Genomic DNA, 21,366 nt, shown 5'->3' on the forward strand with positions numbered 1-21,366 from the left:
GGGGAATTGTAGCACCGACATAACTTTTTAATACAGTTCTATCATGTTAGCTCGCTTACCATTCCTTTAAAGCACTGGTGTCAAACTCAAGGCCCGGGGGCCAGATACAGCCCGCCACATCATTTTACCCACGAAGACAAATTGTGCATCAAATTCCTGTATCATTACTAGTATTGCAAATTGTCTTCACTTTTAATAATATCTTTTTTTTAAATATTTGACCAGTTTTAACTCGTCTGATCTGAAAACGAGTTATTTGTCAGTTTGTTTTGTAGCCTTTACTGTATATAATATGAGGTGCTCATACATTTATTTGGGTTGACAAGTCAAAATGGCCCTCCGAAAGAAGTTTGACACCCCTGCTTTAAAGTATAATTGATATATGGTCTAACAATCTATCCTGCCTGTCTCTCCCTACTCCACCAACCAAACAGAAAGATCATCAGTAAGCTCTGAATAAAGCTGAAACAATCATTTGAATAAGCTCTGTGTTGCAGCAGGGAGACATATAAAACAGGCGGAATATGGTTGTCATTGGACCGTGGTTCCTTCCCCTAGCCAGTCAGACAGACAGACAGACAGACTGACTGACAGACAAATAGACAGACTGACAGAAAGCATTTTATTTGCTAGCATGGAAAATGTGTAAATACTTTCTGCTTTTTTTTATAGAGATCTGTCCTGAGTACATTTTTTAATAAAAAAACAAATATCGCATTATCACAGTACAGTTAGCTTTTAATCTCTGTATTAGAAATGTACAAATGTTCAATCCTTGATGTCAATTGAATGAGCAATTGCATTAATAAAAAAACAAGAACACATCCTGACTTTTCTTTATTGAGGGACAGTATCAAATTACAATGATCAATATTATTGTCAATATTATAGTACATTTATTCTCAGTATTACAATGACAATTACAATAACGAGTATACAGTTGTCAAACGCACCTCTTTCAATAAGGTGCCCCCGGCTACCCGGTAACGGGTTTGTCTTAGCCGGGTTCGGAGATTCGTCCGTAATCTAACCACCCGAGTTAAATTAACTCCACCGGAATCAATCTAATTTCTGTACGACGCCAATCCCTCTCAAGTCACCCGAAGCTCGAGCCGAGTAACTCAATTCGAGGCAAGAATTCGAAGTGACCGCATCGTATTGATGGCTCCCCGCTAATGTTTGAAGTTCTTATTATGTTACGGATAATTTTAGATGTCTTTGTTAAGACCTCAGGGATTCGTTTGTATAGCGCACCCAAGCACTAGTTTTGCCGAAGTAAATGTTGATATGGGTCCGTTCCACTTGTTCGCTCATGCAGCGAGCCGACCAACTTGGTTATTCGAAAGAGAATCGAATTAATAAAAGTGTGACAATAATAGCATTTAAGAAGAAAATTAATGCACTTTATATTATTAATTCTAACTTCTTATATGTAGATTTTGCACTTAACTGTCGGAGTGCTTCACCCCACTTGATTGCTTTAAAAAGAGTAACAACTTTCTTAAAACGAATACAAATGTCTTACTCTATTTAGATTTGCCCAGTAATTAATTTGGAAGGCAAGTCTATTTTTCGATCGTGTCCTGTTTAACTTTTGACGCGGCCCGACAAATTTAGGAACTGGGCCGCGCGCGACGGACAATCGAAATACTTTTATCCCTCACCAACTCTAATAATCTATTTTAACCATCGTCTTTATTTTATTTAGAGGAAGTAAATTTTCAAACGAATTCACTTTTAACGAAATTCACTCTTCCCTTAAATATCTACGAAAGTTATTTAACTCTCTAATTCTTCGGAGTTACTTTTTACGCGGCCCGTCAAAAGGGGAAACGGGCCTGCGCCCTTCAAATAATTAAATTACTTTCAGTTCTACACCAAACCAATAATCCGATTTAAACACTTCCGTTAATTTATTCAGATGAAGCAAACTTTCAAACGGATTGAAATTCACTCGTGTCTCAAATAACTACGAAAGTTATTCAATTCTCTAATATTGTCTGATGTTACTTTGTTATACCATAATAACTCCCCGCACATTAATCAAAGCGCACAACGAAGTAAATAATATACAAAACACATTTATTGAAGAAACATGAAATAGAATTACAAATCTCAATTACTCCAGAAACCGAACAATTTCACTCACTGATACCCGTGTTAATAAAATCATTCAATCCCAGAACAATTCGATTGCAAAACACAGTTCATGAAAGAGGGAAAAGGTAGACACCAGCTGCGTGCTATTTTTGGTGGAAGCAAAGTCGAGTGATCAATTCAATCTTACTTCTAAAATCCAAATTAGAGAAACAGGCTGGCCTCGAGGGAGCCGGCGGCCCGATGACTATTCCCCACTCTCGCTAAAATACATAAAAGTCGTTTTCCCTCACCTAGTTTCTCCTGTAAAGTTGTCCAGTCCAATTCTTTGGAGTAAATCCAAGTTAATTTCAGACCAGCGATCCTGCGTCTCACACAAAGATCCCGGGACTCTGGAAAAAATCTTGAAACTCCTTCGGGCTTCTTCACGTATGAGCGCTCTTTGGGGGAAAAAGCCTCGTAGCTGCTCCTGCAGGACTTTTTATAGACTTGTCTGGTACCTATATCCTATCTATAGGGTAAGACCGCCTAGTTTCCCACGCCTTATAGAATTTGGTCAGTTTTCCCACGCTGTATAGGGTTTGGACAATTTTCCCACGCTGTATAGGGTTTGGACAATTTTCCCACGCTGTATAGGGTTTGGACAATTTTCCCCCGCTCGTACACCTGCTGTCCTTTAGCAGATGTTTCTGCTTTGACCACGCATTACTTTCCACCAATGTACAGCTAGCCCCTGGTAAAACCTTTCACTTCCCCTTTTCTTCACTTCCTGTTTCATGAGAATAACTTTTTAAAGTTACGCTTCAATTAACTCTGAAATAAAAATCCAAACCTTTGATCTATTTCTTTAAACAATTTATGTCACGCCACTATTCTCATAGTGACGGGTCTCTTGATCGAATTGACTAACAATATTGCTTTAAGCGGTTACAGAATACATTTTTAGCCAAGCAAAGAAATCAAAAAGTAAAAATCACATTTGTGCTTCTCCAAACAATTTATGTCACGCCACTATTCTCATAGTGGCGGGTCTCTTGATCGAATTGACTAACAATATTGCTTTAAGCGGTTACAGAATACATTTTTAGCCAAGCAAAGAAATCAAAAAGTAAAAATCACATTTGTGCGTCCATGCGTGACTCACACTCTGACACCGTGTTCCTGTTTTATTTCTATTTTAACTTGCTTAGCTTATTTTTGCCCCTTTTTTGGTCTCATGTTTTGGTCTGGCGCCATCTTTTGGACAAATTTGGAATTTCAGCTCTGCCAATTTATTCCTGTGAACAATCCATATTTTACCATTTGCACCTTCTTTTCCCCCCATGTTACATGACACAGTAAACCCGAACATCTTCCAATTCTAATTTGATGGAGTTGCCCTGGGTAAAAAATAATCAACAAGCACAGGCCCCCAGTGGCGAACTGACCACTGAGGTTGATCAGGTACATATAACGGCATAGAGATCGATTCAATGAATTCTAATGATTGGAGTCAAACAAACACCAGCTGTTGTGTATCTATGGCATCGGCAAGTCTCTCCCAACAAGCTAACCCATGCAGCGTTTGCTGCGAGGACCATTTATCTCAATTGCGCAACACTAAAAGGTGCAATGACTGCCCCAGATTGTACAGTTGGTCACAATGCAATGTGAGATTGTCCTGTCGAGAAGCAGACAGACATACTGAGTGGTCTGCAGATTTTGTTGGATTTCATTCATAAATATGACAATAGTGTGGGATAATCCCTGTGAATCATTCACCAAACGTTCTGAACATGTTGAAAATTCCCTTGCAACAAGTACAAGCGAATGTCTGGCGACCGTTTGGTGACCATTTGAAATTCTGAACAAACCCTGATAAAAATCCAACAGACGCAAATCTCGCAATTGTTTGCTCCTTAGTGCGATGGGGACTTAAAAAGCTAGTGACAAGTGAGCAAGTGAAAAGATGGGCATACCCAGGACTCTTAGCTTTTAAGGAGTCTGGGGCTGGGAGTGTCTTTCCAAGGAACGGGCACGCATTAACTGGAATCAAATGAATATTTGCATTAAATGTTAACTTTTGAATGCATTTATTTTGCCACCCACACACACCCACACTAAGTATATTATCTCCAATGGACATATAGCGGTTTGTCTTCAGTTAACCTAACGTGCAATTTCTTGCACTGTTCAATAAAGTTAGAGCACCTGGAGACAATTCGTGAGAGCAAACACAGAGCAGGTAAAGAAAGGCCTGACCTGTCCAACATGATGCCTCATTATAAAATCCTCATGAAAAGTCTTACACCAAACAATGTAATGATTAACTAAGACAAAAGCAATTCAAAATAAATTGTCTTAACAATGGAATTATGTTGGAAAAACAATACAAAACAAAGAAAAAATATCAAAACTTTCCACAGCAATGACATTGCAATTACAAGATTACAATCTTAAAACCCTGAATGCAGAATCGCAACGCTACTGTCATCTAATTGCATACCATTTTATAGCTATAGAGGTTGAAAAGAGAATAAGGCTTCATAGTGCACAATTTCCATTCATATAATTTTAACAGGTAATTTATGTTCCAGATACCCTAAAACCTTTAATTTAAAATATATTTTATCCTCTACATGGTAAATTAAGGACAACCCTGTATTACGTTTACGTGTTCATTTTTCAGAATCATACAACTAACAGTTTAACACAAGTTTGTGTTTGGCGCAGCCCGGGATCGTGGTTGTTGTGGGCTCTGATTTGAAGAGGACGGGGAAGGACAACTGTTACGGTTGTGACTGTCAGCGACACCAAGCCTTCTTCCATACTCTTCTTTCATGAAGAGCTCAACCATGAGGACCTTTTCTTTGTGGATCTTGAGGCTGATGTCCTTGGGTATGTCTGGGATCAACCAACTGATAAAGTCACTCATGAACATCACCACATTCTGAAAAGGCGGAAGGCAGAAAATGGGCAAATATTAGAAATGTGAGAAGAGGAAGGGCGAGTGACAAATATTGTCGTGTATGTCTATTGAAACAACAAAGGAATATAACGCTCTTTATACATGTGGTTTATTTAACCCTTTTGATTTTAATATCTCACAAAGACAATTCAACCAAATATAAAATGTGGTTTCTAAATGATGACTTTATTCATTAAAGGGAGAATAAACCCTGTGATTAACCACATAATGCGACTGATGGCTGCCTCTTTTCTAGGATGGTCAGGTAGTACATTAACACAAATGCATGCAGATAAATGAAAAAAAAAAGCAAAGATTTCAACGAGAAACCCTGGTATTTATATAATATGCAGTTTATACAGTTTTAGATTCATTTGTCAATGATCAACGAAGTTTTAACTTCGTTCATTGTTAATGTTTTCAGTAAAGTATCTACCTATCACCTACCTGCCTACGTGTCTGTGTCTCGTCGCAGTGTGTGATATACACTTAGGTTAATATGAGAGAGTGATTCATTTGCTTAGTTAGTTTTTTGTAATTGATCAGTTTAGTCCTCCTGTGACATGATTGTTGCATTTGAGAATAGCAGCAACTGGTCTAGAGTAGGAGGACTGGCTGTGATAGCTATAAAAATAGGGAAATGGATATTGCCATAAATACAAAATTTTAATTCACAGTAAGGAAAAAAAAAACATGTCATTACATATTGAAATCAGCTATACGCTGTCAAATGTTCTTTGTCTCAAAAATGGTCCTTTCTTGCAATACGTGGCTGCGGACAACTTTGTCTCTTCCTTCACTGTCCATAATTTCATTAATAATGCGGTAGGATCGTTGCCCCCTAATGAGGAAAGGTTAAAAAAATGCTAATATGCAGAGCTGCTTTTAAGAAGTTGCGGCTCTCTGTCATTTAATTCTGTCTAGGCCAGATTTCATTCCCCGAAAACAAAAATACAGGATGTCGAGGACATTACTTGGTTGCCAGCTTGGACGATATAGCAAAAATCGTTTTATCAGGATATACGTAAATGACTCAATTGTTGTTTGCCCATCGTGTCTTATAGTATAAGTGATGTTTTAGGTTTAAATACAAACACTTAATATTGAGAGAAAACTGCTAAATCCAAACAAGAGGTAAAAAAGAGTGAAGCAATGAAGGCTACGACGGCTGCTTTTTCATAACCTTAACCCACTACCCAAGGAAACTAGGCCAGATTTGAAGGCTGGTTCTCAAAGGCTGGACACTGGCAGTGTGGTCTGGGTGCGCCAGAAATGACGTCATGTCGTGCCTTTATCGTGCGTGAAAAAACACTGCCTATTCATTTGTATGCAGCTATGCCGCCTGTTCAAGTACTCCAAAGTTTATGCGGTTCACGGTGGTGGGGCCTTCCAAGGCTGCGAAGGACCGAGGCTTCAAACTGTCCTTGGAGGAACCAGCCTGTGAATTTGGACACAGCGACAGGCGCTTAAAAAGATCCATGTTTGACCCTCAAGTGTCACCAACAGCCTGGCTCGTAGAAGCATGCTATATCAAATCCCCTTATCACGACCCTTCTCTCCAATGGAGCTGAACACCTTCTTCAACTTGTGTACCCCATGCATATTAACATAACAGCATAACTGTAAAATATGCCAGAGCCAGCCAAAAGTCTAATTATTATCTGTAGTTCTTGGCCAGATTTACAGTGGCACCCTGGAAGGACTACAAGTGTTAAGACGGTGCCCACTGCTCACACTAAAAAAGTTACAAGCAGTAAAGTATGACTAATATCAAACAGACAAACAAGCAATTAATGTAGAGCAAAAAATATTTACAAAAGGTAGATAAAATGTGGGAATGAACCAAAAATACAACAAACATCACATGCAAGATAAGATGGTAGTGAAAGAAGCTCAGTGCTGACAGGTGTGGTTGTCAACAAGCCAGCATTTTAACTGCAAACGGAACGAAACAGGTTTCAGGCAATCAATGCTGAAAGTCATTGATTTCTCAGATTGTTTAAGGAATGCTATTCCATTCTTTCTACGTCCTAACAGAGAAGCCTGACTGACTAAATGTTGTTAGTTTGTAATATTAGGCTTTTGTGGACAGGTGAATTGATTACTCATCTATCCAACCAAAAAGGACTTTCTACCAAAAGTATTCCTACCCTTTCTTTTTTGAGCAGTTGATAGCCCTTATCATCAGAACCTTTGTTGGCTGACCTCTTTTTGGATTCTAATTTTGGATTGAAATAGTCTTCATTAAAGTAGAAATGTTTCAACTAAACTGTGTTTTTTTTACATATATAATTTTTACTTTGTTTAATCTTTATCCTATCCAAATTTATATTTAAATGTATTTATCCAAATTTACTATTAAGATTGCAATACTGCTTTGCTATTAATGTGTCTATTTTATATCAACAACTATTTGTGGCATCCATGAACAGCTATACTCATTAACATCAGTTGTGTAATTAAGTAATCTATACTGTTACTCCATCCAGTAAGAGAATAAAACGAGTCTAATCGGTCCTGCTAAGGACAGCTAAAATATTTTAGGTGACAAATGCACCAGATTTGTCACAGACGAGGCAGGGCAACCATGTGCATCTCAAACTTCTTTATTTAAGGAAGGAAGTGGGAGACTGAAATGAGCAGCAGATCAGGTCTGGCAGAGAATGAAGCAGAGCGAGCAAACCGGCAGACATGACGTAGAGCTGAGACATAGTCAGGGACAGGCTGAGAGCCATGCTGGGCAGCTTTCAGGAATGGTCGGGTGAACAAGCAAGCTCGGTGAGCAACAAGAGTCAGAACAGGCAGGGAGCACAAACAAGTAACAAACAAGTTACAGAAGACGGGAGGGGCAGGAGCAGAGAGACAGAACTGTCTAAGGTGCTGATTTAAGGCTGGACTTTGGGCTGCAACTTTCAACCTCTTCCACTTGCGTTCTTAGATGTGCTCCACACAAACGTTATTGACACTCGTAGCCAACCTTTTCCTCTTCCGGGGCTTAGAGCTACAGCTGTTGCAGATACAAAACCAGAGGCTGTAGCTGTCAAAGGCAAGAAACCAGAGGTTGCTGCTGTTAAGCAGACGAGACCAGAGGATGCAGGTGTCAAGCAGACAAGACCAGAGGCTGCAGCTATCGCAGTAACGAGACAGTGAGCTACAGCTGTTGAAGCAGCGAGACAGGAAGCTGCAGCTGTTGTGGGAACGTGACCAGAGGCTGCAGCAGTCGAGAAGACGGGGTCTAGGAACTGAGGACGGAGCCATTGAAGACAGCGCGTCAGATCCAGGCAGGCGTTGTGCAGGTTGAGGGGAGGTGGATGGGTGGCCTAAACGCTGGAGAACTCGGGCCAGCTCTTGGGACTGCTGTTGCTGGAGCTCCTGGTGCTGCCGCTGTAGTTGCTGCTGGGCGAACTGGGTCCAATGCAGTGGGTTCACCAGAAACCCAGCGTGGTCAGAGAGGTTCAAGGCAGAGTACGTATGCATATTTGGTTGGTTCATTGGGTCATGGACGAGGTAGGGGAAACTATGTGTATCAGAAACTTCTTTATTTAAGGAAAAGGGAAGTGGGAGACAGAGACGAGCAGCAGATCAGGTCTGGCAGAGAACAAAACAGAGCAAGCAAACCTGCAGCTAGGATGTAGAGCTGAGACGTGGTCAGGGACAGGCAGAGAGTCAGGCCGGACAGAGTTTAGGACTGGGCGGGTGAACAGGCAAGATAGGTCGGCAACAAGAGTCAGAACAGGTAACAGGCAGAGAGCACAAATAAGTAACAAACCGAGAGGGAGCAAGCCAGGCGAACCAACCACGAGTGACAGGAGTGCAGGGTTTAAATAGCAGAATTATCAAGCCAGGAGCAGGTGTGGTGATAAACAGGTGTCAGGCAATCAGTGCTGATTACTTGGAGGGCATGGCTGAGGGCAATGTATGTCATAGAACATGAGGGGTAGGAGCAGAGAGACAGAACTGTCCAGGGTGCTGATCGGAGTGATATGTGACACGTGATACTGATTAACGAGAGAAAGTGCTACTACAATTTAGACAGTGAAGTAAAATAATACATTTATGATTTGTTATAAACCCGATAAGTACAGTATTTTAAACTGTAGATTTGTGTATACATTATCAGGCCAAATTTTCTTACCCCTCCACTTTCCTTTACTTACGCTTTTCACTTCTGCTCAATTTTAAGGTAGATCACGAAAGGCAACGAGGAAATAGACAATGAACAGAAAGTCAAAATTCTAGCTGAAGATGCTGTGTTATCGGATGGATTTGTCTTGACCCAGAGAAATGTGTTTACTGTCCTGGCTAAAAGGTCTTGTATTCCTCCATTTGTGAACAATTCCCCTCTTAGGCCAACTAACGATAACAAAGAGTGTTTCCATTACCATAAACCTGGACTTGTCATCGCTTTCTGCACCGCCTTGAAACGAAAAGCAGAAACGTCTGCACCCCGAAAAAATCATCTTATTAATCATTTCTGACCCGCAGAATTCAACCCTCAATGCCAGCCAAAATTCTAACTCTTGTTTTAAGCCCTTGATTTTTGTGTGGCAAATCTCTCTGGCATCACAACCGATGTGTCCAATCTGCATTCTCAGGGACACTGGTGCTTTGAAATAAGTAATTTTAGCCAGTGCCCTGCCATTTTCTTAAACGTTTTGTGGGTATGAAACTGTCCGAGGGGTAATTGAGATGGGACGTTTATGTTGTTCATTTTGTGTATATGAAATTAGAACTTATTACTGGCTGTTTTCCGAGTGATTTTTGCACTGAGTTGCCCATTGGCGGTGTGGAAACACTCATGGGAAATGACATAGGTCGGGGTAACGTCTATCAGAAATTGAAGACTGTCTTTAGAGCAGTGACAAAAGTGCCCCAAAACTATATACTGCCCAGTTGCATAACAACCCCAATATTGACCTGTGTGACAGTAAATTTATGCTTCCAGATACCTCGAAAAGCAAAACGGGCACTACCGTGTTCTGCAACTACGTGTGCAGAGAAGAGGGTGAATCGAAGTGTTAGGCAGAAGTGAGTTACAAACAGCTTGACAACCCTCACTCTGGTTACTTTGTCCAAAACGTTTGCTCACAAATGGTACCCAATCATTCCTGCTGACCCAAACTTGCATTTCTAAGAAGAAAGTATAAATTTCTAAGAAGGAAGTGGCAACTTACTTCTGCCCACCAATCTTAGCTCATGCACATAAAAACCACTCTTCTGAACATCGAGATGAATGAAAGAATTACCAGTTCTGTCATGTTCTTAGTTTTCTTGGTTTTGAAACTTTGGCTTGTTTTTATTTTTACTTTTGTCAGTGTTGTTTTCCTTGTGTTTCTTTTCTTTTCTGTCTCGTTAGATCCTTGTTTCCACCTGTTCTCGTTAGCACCGCTTCTTGTCTCTTCCAATCACTTCCTTCAACCACTTGTCCAGCCCCGTTTGTCACATCTTGTTTCTGTTACGTCTTTACGCCTTACCTTTACGACGTTTAACGTTTATTTTTTTTATTACTTTGTTTAGAGCTCTGTTTAAGTTTTACATCTCCCGTAGTACCTTGTTTTGCCTTTTATTTCTTTTATATCAAATTAATCCTTACCTGTACTCCCGCCTTGTTACCTTGCATTTAGGTCCTAAACCCTGACAGAATCACCCAACAAAATCTGCACCCAGCAGGAAGCACACAACGACCCTTATGATGTCATCAATCTGCCTCATTCTGCGCTCAGCCTGCTGACAACCCCTAAACCTTCGGAGTAAGCCCTGCCTCTTCCTCCATGTCTCCAGGTCCTAGTGTCTCTCTCTACCCCACCAATCCATCTCGTCATGTCCGTTTAGAGCCAGATGCTTCTTATTTCGAGCCTGATTTAGTTTACCCTTTTTCTGATTGACACAGTTTGACACAGATTTCAATTTTTTTTCTCTCCATTCCTCAAACCCTTGTCAGTTTTTGTCACATTTTCTTTTTATAATCCCTCTCAGTTAACCCCTGAACGTTTATCCTTAGACTTTTACTTGGGCACTCGGTTAGCCATTTACACGGGACGTCAGCAGCGTGGACGACAGATGCCCGATTAAAGGTACAAATCTAGTAATCCCACCAGTTTTTGTAAATCACATCCTTCCAAGTCACTTAATTCCCTGCCATCGTCCTCAAATTGTTCACAGCCGCCTTCTGCACCTTGGCCCGTGATAAGTCCTTTTTCTCGTTCCCTTCGCAAAAATCCTGCACTCTGTCCCTCATTTCCCTTCTGCTACCCAACCTCAATGTCGATAGGCTGATGTAGCTAAGCCTCCAGTCATGTCTCCTCGACAGCTGCAACTTCCAGCCCCCTCTCCACGACAGCTGTAGCCTCAAGTCCAGTCTCCTCGACAGCTTTAGCCTCCAATCCCGCCTCCCCGACAGCTGCAGCCTTCAGTCCCACTTTCCCGAATACCGCAGCCTCCAGTCTAAGCTAATCGACAACCGCGGCCTCCAGACTCTTCTTGCTCAGGCAACACACATCCTGCAACAACCACCCGACCTCGCTCCGGCAGTGCAGCCACCACCAGACATTGCTCCAGCGGCTCACGTTGTGCAGCCGCCAACGGATATCATTCTGGCGGCGCAAGCCCTGCGGCTGCCCTCCGGTCCTGCTCTTCTTGCTCTGGAGGCACAAGCTCTGCAGCCTGGCGGTGCAAGTTCTGCGCCCACCACCTGACCTTGCTCCGGCGGCACATGTACTTCAGCCGCCATCAGACAGTGATCTAGTGGCGCACGACATGAGGCCACAAAAGTCCTCATCTGGCAGCTCAACCCCTGCGACCGCCCTCTGATCCTCCTTCTCTTGCTCTGGTGGCGCAAGTGCTGAGGCCGCCACCTGACCTTGCTCTGGCGATGCTCGTTCTTTAGCCACCATCCAAAATTACGGATTGCGGCTGCCCTCACCCCTCGTCTGCCATCCAAGACTCCCACCGGCCTTGCTGTTTGAGGAAAGTGGACACTTTGGTGATCACTGGGGAAAACAACAGGCAACAAAGTAACAAATATATATGAACAAACCACACTTGGACTCGGCTTGGGAGTCTACAAAGCACATGGCTAAGCACATTGGACAGATGACAATGACCCAACAAACACTGAACAAAAAGGAGGACACTGAATACAAACAAATTGACAAGATAACGAGGAACACCTGGACACGTCACAAGTTGCTGAGGGAGCTGATTGGAAGACACAAGGGGGTGTGGCTAACAAGAACAGGTGGAAACAATTACTTGACGAGCCAGACATTGAAGATGAACACAGGGAAAACATGACCATGAACAAAAGGAACACAACGCAAAGTCGGAATCGGAACCAAACAAAGAAGATAACATATTGTGTCTTCTTGCATGTTTTATCCCAATAGTTATGGTTTACACAATTTCAACAAACTCAACGATTGAATAAGAAACTTTCACTGTCACTTTGAGGTGTGCAATTGATCTAGCTCTTATTTACTGTCTATAATCCATTCGTGTTTTGTCACGCATGTAAAATCCCAAACAACAGTTCTGGATTTAGGATTTAAAAATGTATTAGAAATTCACCACCAGAAAGGGTCAGAAGATGTTATTGTCGGTGGTTGTCAGTATAACTTTGCTTTGTTTTGTATGTCGTGTCATTTTATTTGATAAGAAAATACTTTGTATCTCATCTGAATTGTTTGTAGCAATGTTGGGAAAGTTAATTTTAGACATGAACTACTTCACGATTCAGTTTGCAACTTTTAAAATGAACTAGTTCAGTTCATAGTTCTTGATTGAAAATCTATCATTGTTCCAAAATGTCAAAAAAGTATTTCTCTTCCCCAATCTAAAAAAAGGTTGCCTCGAGCTGTTAACCTCTGGCATATTGGCATTTTTAACCATTCCATTCACACTAGTACCCAGGTGAAGCTATCACCCTACAATCCCAAATTGTCACGAACGGACTAATGAGATGAGAGTTACTCTTAACGGACCAGTTAGACCATGGCTAGATCAGTAATGGCCACAGAGCTCCACTTGAAATAGGATACCAGCAAGGTGGAGGCAGGGTACTGCTATGGGCTGGTATTAATAAAGATGAGTTGCTTGGACCTTTTTGAGTTAAAATGGACTTAAAATTTACTCTAAAGTCAAAACAAAAGTTAATTAAAATGAACCTACGGCCAGTTCTTTGAAGACACTTTCTGCAAGCAGAGGTACAGTAAAAAGTTTGCATCTTTCAAGAAACCCATGATTTTTATGCAGGAAAATATTCTGTCGCATGCATGTGTGGCTCGTTGGTAAAGGCCTTAAATATGATTAACTACTACTTAAAGACGAGGCCCCCTTCTTCACCTGACCTGAACTCTATTGAGAACTTGTATCGCCTTTCTAAATGGGAGATTTACGCAGAAGGAAAACAGTACACCTCTGTGAACAATGTCTGGGAGGTTATGGTTGTTCTTGCACAAAAAGTTAATCGTTAAAAGATCAAGAAGTTGATAGACTCAATGGATGGAAGTCGTATAACTATTATTAAATATTATTAAAAAGAAGGGTGGCTATATTGGTCACTAATTTTCTTTTAAATGTTAATATGTACATTTTTAGTTTTGTTTCTTATTCTCACTTTAATAAATGGAAAATATACAAGTGAGATGGGAACATTTCCATTTTTACTTTAGTTGTATAATAATTCTGCACACTAAAAGTTCCCTAATAATTGTGCACACAGAAATCTTCCAAAGAAAGCCAGAATCTCACTTTCACTTAAATGCTCAAGCTTGGTGTTAATTCACATTTTGCTTGCCCGAGAGCACTGTAGTTGTTTTAAAACAAAATTAATCCTCACAAATACAATTCGTAGGTGCCAGACTGTACAAATGAATTGCAAAACATTTAAAGTAACATTATATTTGCTTTAACTATCTTTTCATTTATAGTGAATGTATAATTTCTTAATTTATTTGCCTGAAGAACCAGAAAACGTTTATAATTTGAGACCGTTTACGGAAGCTGACAATCATGCGATATCCCTCTCAAATTTTAAAAACGTGTCCCTTGAAAGCCTTACAAAATTGGTTAGCGAGGCTAAACAGACAATGTGATTACTCAACTCAGCAAACTCGTTAAAGAATCATTTCAAATTTTAGGACCGTCCGTTTTAAATATAATTAATCTGTCTGTCTCCTCTGGCAGTGTGCCAACAGCCTTTAAGACCGTTATTATTCAACCACTACCGTATTTTTCGGACTATAAATTGCGTTTTTTTTCATAGTTTGACTGGGGGTGGGCGACTTATACTGAGGAGCGACTATGGGAATTTGTGACTATGTGAATTTTTTCACAAATTCTCCAAATTTAAAAAAAAAACAAGTGAAACCGCGATAAACGAACCGCGATGTAGCAAGGGATTACTGTAATTTGAATTTCAAGTGACGTCAGCGGCACGGCGGTTGTTTACATAAAAGACAAAGATTCGATCACGGGATGACGAAGATGACGAAGGGCCCCATATACTACCGGCATCATTAACGGCTTTGTTTGTAAGTGACACGGAGGATGAAGAGTTTGAAGGATTTAATGATTTGGAGTGACACAGAAGGTTTGAAAAACTATTATTTACTAACTATTAACTCTTATTACTTTTACGCACGCCCGGCCCTACTCTATGGAGCTCTCTTTCACCTCCGTGGATGGAAGTCGGGGGGTGGCGCTCGGCCGGGTGGCTGTCCGGGGAGGGTGGATGGGGCTCGGACATGGCTTTTACGCACGCCCGGTCCTATTCTACAGAGCTCTCTTTCACCTCTGTGGATGGAAGTCGCGGGCCGGCGCTTGGGGGGGGTGGCTGTCCGGGGAGGGTGGATGGGGCTCGGACATGGCTTTTACGCACGCCCAGTCCTATTCTATGGAGCTCTCTTCCACCTCCGTGGCTGGAAGCGCCACCTCCGGGGATGGAAGTCCACGCCGCCACACGCCTGGAAGTCGACGCCGGTGCTTGGGGCCGTGTGGCGGTGAACTATTTATGTTATAGTTATATTATATATCTTATTTCGTGTAGCAACTTGTATATGTTTTTATCGTTACAGTTCAGTAGTTGTTGGCTCGTTGAACTCTTGTTTTGTTGAATAAAGAGCCGTTTACCAAACCCACGTCTTTCCTTGTACTTTGTATACTAGATCTGTGGAATAACGACGAGGCTGACGTCAGGGCGCACGTTGTTGACAAAGGACGAGGAAATTTATCGATGGATTTAATGATTTGGAGAGACACAGATGGTTTTATAATATTATTGCTTATATAATAGTTATTTGCTATATAATTTACATATCGCCTGGGGGCCTGTGGAATATTTCAAAGTGCAAGCGCCGTCAGCGGCGCGCACCCGGCCGGCGTTGTTGACATAAGGGACGATCGATGGATTTAATGAATTGTGTGAGTGACACAGATAGTTTTATAAACGTGTTACTTATGTAATAGTTATTTGAATAACTCTGAATGTTACGTCAGGCCCGAACTCAGCTCTTCGTTTGTGTTTATGTCACGTTAGCATACCTATCGTTCAGCCCACGCATGGGCAAACTACGGCCCGCGGGCCATATCCGAACCGCCAAACCTGAATAAATTGTATTATTTAACTTTTTTTGGGGTCATTTTCCCTGCAATTAGTATGTTTCTCCATTAGATGGGGAAGCGCCCGCCCACGCATTTACTCCCGGAAGCCGTGTCAGAAAGCTTGGTGCACACTCACAAGTGCGTGTACGTACTAAGTAGTACGGACTCGGCGCACTCCGCGCTCTATTTCCATCAGTGCCGAATTTCGAGTGTGGGCTGTGACGTCAGCATTCTCGTAATTCGCGCGCTGAGCTTTCAGATACAGTTTTACGTTAATGCCACCCACAACCCTTCCCCTGGAATCCTTCCAGTGAAATTAGTGGCCTGAGGAAAAGAAAGGTGGACACTGAGCGCCGAGTGTTTAAAAAAAAAAGAGAGGACAATTTGGCTCGACCTATGTGTGTGAGCAGATGTTCCGCCACATGAACGTCAACAAAGCCCGTCACAGCTCTAGGTTAATGGACCGACACCTCGGCTCTATCCTAAGAATTACCACAACACATTTTACTCCAGACCATGATGCACTAGCAAAAAAGGGAGACCAACAATACTATTGATTTCTTTATTACTTTATTTAGAAGTAGTCTTTCACTGATTCTTCAAGATGATGTATTTGGTTAGAATTTTTGCCGTTTGATGTGATTTCGCCTCAGTAGATAAACATATTTCATAAATCTGACCTGCAGGCGCTGAAGTGATGGAAACTATTATTCATAATAACAGTGTCGTATTTAATGAGAATCACTGGTAGTAGTTTTTTGGTAAAATATTTTTTTAATGCTGTTAATAAATGCATTTGTTTTCAAAAAGCTTTTTCTGAATATTCATACTTTATTACCTACTAAAAGTACAAACCTTTTATGCAATGACCTTTACATGTCATTTCTATTACTTCACACAAACACTACATCCATCTGCTCCTGGTTCAGCCCCCCGATCAAAATTTAGAACCAAGTTCAGCCCGCCAGTCAAAAAGTTTGCCCACCCCTGGTTTAGGCTGTTGTTGCTCGTTCATGTCTGTTCTTGGTGTTGGATTTTGTCGAATAAATTTCCCCCAAAATGCGACTTATACTCCGGAGCGACTTATATATGATTTTTTTTCCACGTTATTCTGCATTTCATGGCTAATGCAACCTATATTCCGGAGCGACTTTTAGTCCGAAAAATACGGTACTTAAGCGACCAAACTCGGACCGTCTCAGTACTTATAGGCCTGTTTCAAATCTCCTGTTCATTCCTGTTTTTAATGATTACATGGTTGCTAAAAATCAATTTGAACCGGTTTTTAGAACTAACCACTGAGACAGCTCTTGCTAAAGTGACCAATGATCTCCTCTTAGTGACAGACTCATCGGTACTATTACTACTCGATCTTAGTGCTTCCATTGACACTGTAGATCACATTTTATAAGAGCACCTTAAAACCTGCGTTGGCATTTTAGGGTCAGCACATTGTTGGTTTAGTTCTTATCTCTCTGAGAGGACCCACCGCGTGGGCCATGGCAACACGATCTCTGAGCTCATTAATGTTATGTGTGGTGTCCCGTAGGGATCGGTACTCGGACCTATACTGTTAAGTATTTATATGATTCCGCCTGGGGAACTTGTGCGTAAATACAACATTAGTTTTCAATGTTATGCAGATGACAACCAATTATATATGGACTCCGCTGCCCTCTCTGCAGAGTATCCACCACCGTAGGGTCCACAGGAGAGTGGCCTCCATCCTTAAAGACCCCACCCACCCCCAACATGGACTGTTCACTGATCTGCTCTTTATATTGTACATTGTTTACACTCGCTTTGTTTTGCACTGCATTCTCCCCTGTTTAACACTAGAACTCTCACAACTGTTGTACAATGCCGTTTTTGCACTTGCCTATATTGCACATCCCTCACCTTAGTAGTTGTATATATTGTGCATATATTGTGGTTTTTATATTTTGTGTTTCTTACTTTTTTAATCTTCCTTAAATTGTCTGGCACTTTAACGGACAGTGAAAGAATTTCATTGTACAAAGAAAAAGTACTTTCCTTTTGCACACACGACAATAAATGCTTTGAATCTATGACAAATCCATGGGATTGTTGTAATTTTGAGGTATGTCTTACTGAGATAAAATAATGGATCTCTCTCAATTTCCTACGTCTTATAGCTTACGTATCACATTTATAAATTCTTCTGTTTTAAGATTTACTCATTCAGTTGTGGTTTATATAAAGTGGAACAGCAAAGCTTTTGTCTGAATTTCTCGTTTTGATAGCATCACAGGCCCCTCTTTTATATTTGTTCCTAGATGCGGCTCAGAGCGAGCCGTTTTGGTGCGATCTCTTTAAATGCAAATGATATACTTTACACCCCACTCTCTCCAGGCCGCAAGATGTGCACCTGCCTTTCTGGTCGGACATATTTGTAGTTTTTTAGCCGAGGTACCGTTTACTTGCGTCGCAAACTTTTTTATTGATTAAAAGATGTCAACGGCAGAAGACTTGCCCATACATACATAACACAATAAATCCCCTCACAATATTTATGAACATGTCTTGTAAAAAAGCACTGTCACAAAATAAATCCCCTCACTACGTCTTTATAAACACGTCTTGTAAACAAGCACTGCAGTCAAGTTAACCAGTAAGCTAATGCTAGCGTTACGAGAAGCTAACAAATGCATCTAACACATTATTGTGTTCCCCAAGAATAATACAGCACCTTCGATGCAATTCATCGAATACTACTCAGACTACACCCACATGAAGTGAAAACAGAGCGCACAGCTCTAAAATCAGCAGAAAGACTAACTAAAGCTATGAAAACAAGTGGATCATAGACATGCAATAATATGAGAATGAAATACAGTTTAGGGTGCACTGCTTCCTGAGACGCCAGATGGTGGACCAGAATTTCCTTGAAGCCGTCCGTAAGTAATTCTCCGTAAGTAATTGTCCATGGCCTCGCCAAAACTCCTCCCACGCCCGGGTTTTTGCCTCAGCAACCGCTGAAGCCATGTTCCGTGGACTCAACGTCCTCCGCCTCCTCCGGAACGTGGGAAAAGCTCTGCCAGAGGTGGGAGTTACAGCTCTTTGACAGGGGATTCTGCCAGACATTCCCAGCAGACCCTCACAGTATGTTTGGGTCTGCCAGGTCGGACCGGCATCTTCCCCCACCATCGGAGCCATCCCACCACCAGGTGGTTATCAGTTGACAGCTCCGCCCCTCTCTTCATCTGAGTGTCTAAAACATGCGGCCACAAATCCGATGACATGCACACAAAGTCGATCATCGAACTGCGGCCTAGGGTGTCCTGATGACAGGTGCACACAAGGACACCCTTATGTTTGAACATGGTGTTCATTATGGACAATCAATGTCACGCACAGAAGTCCAGTAATATAACATCGCTCGGGTTTTGATCGAGGGGGGGCGTTTCCAATCACGGCCAATCAAGCCTCACTGTCATTGCCCACATGAGCATTGAAGTCACCCAGCAAATCAATGGAGTCCCCAAAAGGACCACTCTCTAGCACTTCTTTCAAGGACTCCAAAAAGGGTGAGTACTTTTGGTTTAGTGCATAGATACAAACAACAGTCAGGACCTTTGTAAACTTATGATATATGTTTTGGGACAATAGAATTCGTAAACTTGTTTTGACCCTTTCTGGTAACTTTGTCATTAAACACCAGCGAACAAACCCTAAACGTTTTAACCTTTTAAACAAAGGATGGATCAGGACTGTCCTGATATTCCAGCTAAAAGAAAGATCAGAAACATGTTACAGCACGGAACACATAATTAAGTAAAAAGGTAAACAATGGCAGTGTATAGGGTATGTCATTATTTTGACACTCATTTGGCTAAAACTGTTTGCCATTGATATTGCCATTTTTAATGTTCAGATACATTGCCGAATAGAATGAAGAAAAATGAAATCTTAATTATGAGTGGCTTTGAAATCAGCATTTTTATCGCGATTTTGAGAACATTTTGATAGAATTTAGGTCGTGTGAATTCTGTATCCTCGATGCACAAAATCAGTTTCTTATCATCGATGAGTATTAGTTGTTACAAACCTGAAAGACCACAACAAAAGCCAGGCGAACAGCAAGAACTGCCCAAAACTCCTTGGAGAAATCATATGGTGTGCTGGACCAGGGAGGCTCCCTGTAGTCTTTATACCTAATTCAGACATTAAAAAGAAAAAAAAAACATTTATAATGATCAGAAGGTCGCATTTTTACTTATGCTATATAGACATTGAGTATAATGCAAAATTAGCTAGCTGTAAAATATAACCTTACCTGCATATTTCTACTTTATAGCCTAGGATCAATGGCTTCGCAGGGTCTGTGCCTGGCGCAAAGTCACTCACGTTGAAGTAAGACAGAGAGTGATTGACAAAGCCGTGCAGGGTGCCATCAGGACTGTACATGTACTGGTACACAAGCCGTGGGATGAAGTCAGATGTGAAGGAGATCACAAAGGCCTGGGAACCAAAATCTATGGGTTACTACTAGTCCATCCATCCATCCATCTTCTTCTGCTTATCCGGGGTCGGGTCGCGGGGGCAGCAGCTTTAGGAGGCTCTCCCAGACTTCCCTCTCCCCAGCCACTTCATCCAGCTCATCCCGGGGGATCCCAAGGCGTTCCCAGGCCAGCTGAGAGACATAGTCTCTCCAGCGCGTCCTGGGTCATCCCCGGGGTCTCCTACCGGTGGGACATGCCCGGAACCCCTCCCCAGGGAGGCGTCCAGGAGGCATCCTGATAAGATGCCCGAGCCACCTCATCTGGCTCCTCTCAACGTGGAGGAGTAGCGACTCTACTCCGAGTCTCTCCCGGATGACCGCGCTTCTCACCCTATCTCTAAGGGAGAGCCCGGACATCCTGCGGAGAAAACTCATTTCGGCCGCTTGTATCCGAGATCTCGTTCTTTCGGTCACGACCCATAGCTCGTGACTATAGGTGAGGGTAGGAGCGTAAATCGACCGGTAAATTGAGAGCTTTGCCTTTTGGCCCAGCTCTCTCTTCACCACAACGGACCGGTACAGGGTCCGCATTACTGCCGACGCTGCACCGATCCGCCTGTCGATCTCACGCTCCATCCTCCCCTCACTCGTGAACAAGACTCCAAGATACTTGAACTCCTCCACTTGGGGCAGGATCTCATCCCCGATCCGGAGAGGGCATTCCACCCTTTTCCGATCGAGGATCATGGACTCGGATTTGGAGGTGCTGACCCTCATCCCGACCGCTTCACACTCGGCTGCGAACCGTTCCAGCGAGAGCTGGAGATCACGGCCTGAAGAAGCCAACAGCACCACGTCATCTGCAAAAAGCAGAGACGCGATGCTGAGGTCCCCAAACCGGACCCCCTCAACGCCTCGGCTGCGCCTAGAAATTCTGTCCATAAAAATTATGAACAGAATCGGTGACAAAGGGCAGCCTTGGCGGAGTCCAACCCTCACTGGGAACGAATCCGACTTACTGCCGGAAATGCGGACCAGACTCTGGCATCGGTGATACAGGGACCGAACCGCCCTTATCAGTTGGCTCGGCACCCCGTACTCCCGAAGCACCCTCCACAGAACCTCCCGAGGGACACGGTCGAACGCCTTCTCCAAGTCCACATGTGGACTGGTTGGGCGAACTCCCATGCACCCTCGAGGATCCTGCCGAGGGTGTAGAGATGGTCCACTGTTCCACGGCCAGGACGAAAGCCACACTGCT

At 42.4% G+C, this 21,366-nt stretch overlaps 1 protein-coding gene across 12 annotated transcripts in view; it reads right to left on the minus strand.

Annotated features, from left to right (window-relative positions):
• Nucleotides 1–2,065: 2,065 nt before the first annotated feature.
• The window catches only part of ano1a (anoctamin 1, calcium activated chloride channel a), a 195,724-nt gene continuing 176,423 nt past the window's right edge, over nt 2,066–21,366 (minus strand). For all 12 annotated transcript variants that reach the window (XM_088370469.1, XM_088370471.1, XM_088370474.1 and 9 more), the window contains 3 exons: nt 19,941–20,125; nt 19,713–19,818; nt 2,066–5,026 (listed from right to left, as the gene is read on the minus strand). In XM_088370469.1, the coding sequence (XP_088226595.1) occupies nt 4,784–5,026; nt 19,713–19,818; nt 19,941–20,125 (534 nt within the window). In that variant the 3' untranslated portion in view covers nt 2,066–4,783. The remainder of the gene's footprint in view (nt 5,027–19,712; nt 19,819–19,940; nt 20,126–21,366) is intronic.

Source organism: Syngnathus floridae, chromosome 3, assembly GCF_059516105.1.
Source record: "Syngnathus floridae isolate MCC-2025c chromosome 3, RoL_Sflo_1.0, whole genome shotgun sequence".
In the NCBI taxonomy this organism is placed as follows: Eukaryota; Metazoa; Chordata; class Actinopteri; order Syngnathiformes; family Syngnathidae; genus Syngnathus; species Syngnathus floridae.